This window comes from Callospermophilus lateralis, chromosome 6 (assembly GCF_048772815.1).
Source record: "Callospermophilus lateralis isolate mCalLat2 chromosome 6, mCalLat2.hap1, whole genome shotgun sequence".
Classification (NCBI taxonomy): Eukaryota; Metazoa; Chordata; class Mammalia; order Rodentia; family Sciuridae; genus Callospermophilus; species Callospermophilus lateralis.
In genome coordinates, this window is record NC_135310.1 from 118,546,847 (window position 1) to 118,552,232 (window position 5,386).

General features: G+C 54.2%; 1 protein-coding gene across 1 annotated transcript; it reads left to right on the forward strand.

Annotated features, from left to right (window-relative positions):
* Positions 1-2,565: 2,565 nt before the first annotated feature.
* Positions 2,566-5,150, forward strand: Clps (colipase). Its single transcript, XM_076860201.1, has 3 exons — positions 2,566-2,646; positions 4,239-4,361; positions 5,019-5,150. Exons 1-3 carry the CDS (start codon positions 2,566-2,568, stop codon positions 5,148-5,150), a joined length of 336 nt encoding a protein of 111 aa, XP_076716316.1.
* The last annotated feature ends 236 nt before the right edge of the window (positions 5,151-5,386 follow it).

A 5,386-nucleotide genomic window follows, 5' to 3' on the forward strand; every position in this document is an offset into this window, starting at 1 on the left:
GAAAAATTGTCCCATATGATTGAAATAAGCTCAGTTTTAAATTTTTTTAAAAAAAATTTAAATTAAATTAATTATCTGTTTAAAGACAGTCTCACTATGTGGACCAGGCTGGACTCAAAATCCTGGGCTCGGGCTGGGGTTGTGGCTCAGCAATAGCGTGCTCACCTAGCACGTGCAAGGCCCTGGGTTCCATCTTTAACACCACGCAAAAATAAATAAATAAGATAAAGGCATTGTGTCCAACTACAACTAAAAAGTAAATATTAAAAAAAAAAAAATCCTGGGCTCAGGTGATCCTCCCACCTCAGCTCTGAGTAACTAGGACTACAAATGTGTTACTGCACCCAGTTCATTTTTGAGGTTGTTTGTCTTTTGTTTTGGTTTCTTGAGAGGGAGAACCCCAGAAAGAAACTCTATTCACTTATCTAGCAGTGTTATGGATCAAAGCCTGGGCCTTGGGCATGCTAGGCTAGTGTTCTACCACCAATCCACACCCCCAGTCCCCAATCTCTCTTAGATTAGAAGACTGGCTAACCTTATGAGGTTTGGGTACAAAAAGTATCTAATTTTTGCTTATGTTTTGAAAGCACATAGATCTGTCAGAGCTCTCTTTGCTGTTCTTTGCATTTGTAATGGCAAAACCTCCAGTCTCCATCCTCTGGGAAGTTGGCGGTGGCCAGTTGTGGGGACAGGACTGGTGCATGTTCACAGCTCCTCTGGTTTCTTCTGCAGCCTCCTGCCTTGACTTGGGAGAAGGCACCGTAATTATCTCCCTGTGGCTCCCCTCCCACTGGCAGGGGGTGCAGATGGGAGGCAGAGGGTAGAGGAAAGAGGGGCCAGGCTGGGCTCAGGTCAAAGTGGTTTCAAACACTGACTCCCCTAAAGTGAGGGGACAGTGCCTCTCTGCAAGCAGGTGGGCTTCTCTTACTTGGAGAGTCTCCTGGCTCATTCCTCCGTGTTCCATGTCGCAGGGATCGGGGGTGAGGGAAGCTGGTGGTGTTCCAGGAGCTGAGCCCCTGACGTGTAGTGGGAGCCTCCACAGGGGTTGCATATACTTTGATTTACTTGATCCTGACCTTAAGAAGTAGGAGTCACCATCACCTTGAGGTAGGTAAGGGAAAGAGGCTCGAGGAGCTTGCAAAGTTTAAATCACTCATCCAAGGTCAAGGAGCTAGTGAGTGTTGAGTTCCGAAGCACAGAATGGAAGCCATGCTCCAGGCGGCCCAATCTGGGGCCTCCCAGAGGGGCTGCTTTCCACCCGAGGATGGGGCAGGAAGGAGGGGGCCGGGTGGTGTGTGCTCTGGCCACAGCGCCTTGACCTGCAGGGAAGCTGCTGTGTTTGTACACCTGAGTCCACGCCGGCAGCTGCGCCCTTCCCAGCCTCCAGCCCTGCTCCCCCTGAGGTTCCAGAGACCTCCTCATTCCCATCCAAGACTTGTGACTGCTCGTGCCAACGTGTGGCCTTGGGGCGGGAGGACTGGAGCCTTAACTAGAGGCAACTGCAGGTGGCGAGTGAGGTGGGAAGGGAAGAGGAGAGGTCGCTGGAGAAGCCCCTCCTGGGGGCCCGAACTGCTCCTGTGGGCAGCCCTCTGGAACGAGGGCAGAGGCGGTGGGCCAGATGGAGGACAGAGACCCTGGCCAGGGCTGAGGAGCTGGCAGACCCCAGGGACCTGTGCCTGCATTAGAGGCCTGGGAGGACAGGAGGCTGTGACTCCTCCTTACCTGAGCCGGGCACTGCCAAACACTGGGTTTGAGTGGGGCCAAAGGCAGGGCTGGGACTAGAGCGGAGGAGGAGAGGCACCTAGGACACAGAATGCCATCGGGCCCTCGCTCCCAGGTGCCTCTCGTGCCCCACCCCAGTCCCTGCCCTGCCCAGGAGCTTAGGGTCAGAGGGCAGCTAGGACTTAACCTCCTCGCAAACCAGACCTGTTCCAAGCACTGTGCATATGGTCATAAGTAACATAGGTAGAGCTGCTAATTCTATAATTCTGTTACCTCATTCAGCACATACCTGTGTGTTAGGTTGACCTCACAGTTCTTGAAATTATCCCCATGGACAGATAAGAAGACTGAGCCAGAACACTTAGGTAACTTGTCCGCTAACAACTTGTGCATCTAAGTATTCAAAGTCCATTATTTTTCCTTCTCTATTTATTTATTTTTTTCAGTACTGAGGATTGAATCAGGGCCTTGCACACTCCTGTACCACTGAACCACACCCAGAGTACGTGCTCTTAAACATAATGCAACATCGCATGTGTGCATTCCCCCCCCTCTATCTCTGTCTCTCTCTGTCTCTCTGTCTCTCTCTCTCTCTCTCTCTCTCACACACACACACACACACACACACACACCCCAGATGCTGTCTAGCCACCTTATCAGGACCTCCCTGCCCCCAGCAGATTGGCCACAGCTGTGCTTCTGCTCACGGCAGGCCCTGGGACATGCAGAAGAAGGTGGGTCACATGTGGACAGGGCCCCTTTTAAGGCCCCACCACCCCAGCTAACTCCGTCTTCTGCCACCTGACCTGCCGGCTGCTACCCACACCAACTGTACCACTCACCATGAAGGTTCTTGTCCTTCTGCTTGTCACCCTTGCCGTGGCCTATGCAGCTCCTGACCCCCGGGGAATCCTAATCAACCTGGTAAGGGGGTGTGTAGGGAAGGCACATCTGAGGCTCCAGGCGGGGATTTTGTGAGTTTAGATCTTGGCCTCTGATGTCCTGGAACTGCTCAGGGGCTCTTTTCCTTGATTGCTCGGCCCCCTCCTGCACCTCTTCCCAGGGTGCCCCCAAAAGACTCATTGACAGTTCAGACTCAGGCTGGGATATGCTCAGAGCAGGGTGGTGGCAGAGAAGTGGCCCTGGGCTGGGGTTGGGACCCATGGGGTCCAGACAGATGGAAAGTCTGGTGTGAGGAAGTAATGGCTTGAGCCAGAGCCAACCCTCTGGATTCTAGTACTGACTGTAGCCCACTCCCTGGCCCGGTGTTCCCATCTGTAATGTGCCCAGCTGGCCCCAAACAGGGACTCCCTGTTGCTCCAGCTCCCACACCCCGAGGTGCCTGTAAAAGCTGAGGCACATTACTCTGCAAGGCTCCCCTCCCCCCCACAGGCTTTTGCATAGCGTCATGGGCATCCAGGATCCTCCACGCCCATCCCGTCCAGAGGGAAGAAGTGTGGCACTGGGTGGCCGCTGCACCCTGGCTGTGAGGAAGCATTCTATAAAATCAGAGCCTGGAACCCTGGCTCAGAGGGTCCCATGCTCTAGAAAGCTTCACCTATGCACGGCATGGTGGCACATGCCTGTAGTCCCATGGCACTGGAGGCTAAGGCAGGAGGATCACAAGTTCAAAGCCAGCCTCAGCAATCTAGGGAGGCTGTAAGCAACTTAGTGAGACCCTTTCTCTAAATAAAACATAAAAATGGTTGGGATGTGGCTCAATGGTTAAGCACCCTGGGTTCAATCCCCGGCACCAAAACAAGAGAGAGAGAAAAAAGAGAGAGAGAGAGAGAGAGAGAGAGAGAAACAGAGAGGAAGCTTCACCTGCGATCCTGCTTCTGACTTAGAGTGGCTCACTCCTATGTGCCAGATACAGTTCTGAATGCCTCACAATAACACCGGGAGACTGTTCTTATCCACCACCCTCACATGGGGAGAAGTTAAGCACTGGCCTGAGTCACACAGCTGGAAAGGGGTGGCATTGGAACTGGTGCCGGGGAGGGCAAGCCCTAGGTTGCCTCACCTCCAAGGTTGCAGCAGGGCAAGCCCCACATGGCAGCCACCCAGTGCCAAGGTCCTCTTGCTCCTGGCAGGGACAGGCTTGGAGGGCCCAGGAGGCCCCTGGGATGCTATGCAAAAATCTGTGGGGGGGTGGAGTCTTGAGGGGTGATGGGCTTCAATTTTCAGACTTCTCAAAGGAAAGTGGGAGCTGGCGCCACTGGGAAACCCTGTTTTGAGGTCATCTGTGCCACCTCCAGAGGGCATCACTGAGGCCAGGGAGTTGGTAGTTACAGCCAGTCCTAGAAGCCTTGGGTTCCAACCCAGCCTAGGGCTGCCTCTCTGCCACCACACTGCCCACTCCTCACATGGGTGAAGTGCAGAGAGGCCACCAGACCCAGGGGCTGGACTCCTTCACACACACTCCTACTGAGGGAGGTAGTGTCAGGGGTGAGTGGGACGGGGCTGGTGGCGAAGGGCATGGGGAAGGACGCTGGGCTCACTGTCTGTCGCTGCAGGAAGATGGTGAGATCTGCATGAACAGTGCCCAGTGCAAGAGCAGCTGCTGCCAACACTTCAGCCCCCTGGGCGTGGCCCGCTGCACACACAAGGCCAGCGAGAACACCGAGTGCTCACCCAAGGTGGGGACTGGGGAGTCGGCGAGAGGGGTCAGAGGATGATCCTTGAGGCTTGGGATGGGGTCAAGGATTTTGAATATTGAAGGGATGAGCAGAGAGAAGTCAACAGGTGTCAAAACCCAGTCCCATCTGCCAAACCTCAACCCTCCCAACTGGCCACAGAGATGGGTGGGGCAGGGAATCATTATTCCCATTTCATGGGTGGGTAAAGACTCCCCAGAGAGATCAAGTTAGTAAGAATGCCCGGTGTGGTGGCAGCTTGGGAGGCTGAGACAGGAGGATCACGAGTTCAAAACCAGCCTCAGGAAAAGCGAGGCAATAAGCAACTCAGTGAGACCCTGTCTCTAAATAAAATACAAAATAGGGCTGGGGATGTGGCTCGGTGGTCAAGTGCCCCTGAGTCCAATCCCCAGTATAAAAAAGAAAGAAAGAAAGGAAGGAAGACAGAAAGAAAAGAAATAAAGAAAGTTAGAAGAGTAAGTGAGTCACAGTGGAGACCAGAACCTGAGCCTTTACAGCCCACAGCGCCCCGTGGGGAAGCCATCGGGAGAAACACCCTCTGAAAAGGGAGGGGACTGCTGGTTCTCCCTCCAGGCAGGGGGCAAATGATGCCCAAAGCAGCCCCCCACAGTCTGTGACTCCACTGGCTCTGGTCTGCAGACAATCTATGGGATTTACTACAAGTGTCCCTGCGAGCGGGGCCTGACCTGTGAGTCGGACAGGACCATTATTGGCGCCATCACCAACACCAACTATGGTATCTGCCTTGATGCTGGACGCTCCAAGGAGTAAGACCACCCCTGACTCCTGCACCTAGCCCGGCAGGCTGCGCAGGACCCTTCTCTTGTCTTCCATCTCTTATCTTTGGCTGGCCACCTCCTTGACCAGCACCTCTGTCACCTGACTGGGTTCTTGGCAATAAAACCTGCCTGCAAACCTTCCCTGCTCCTGTGTGTCCTTGCTGGGCCAGGGTCTCCCTTGATACTGCATCAAGCCTTTGCCCACCAGGGCAGGTGTCCAGCAGGTCA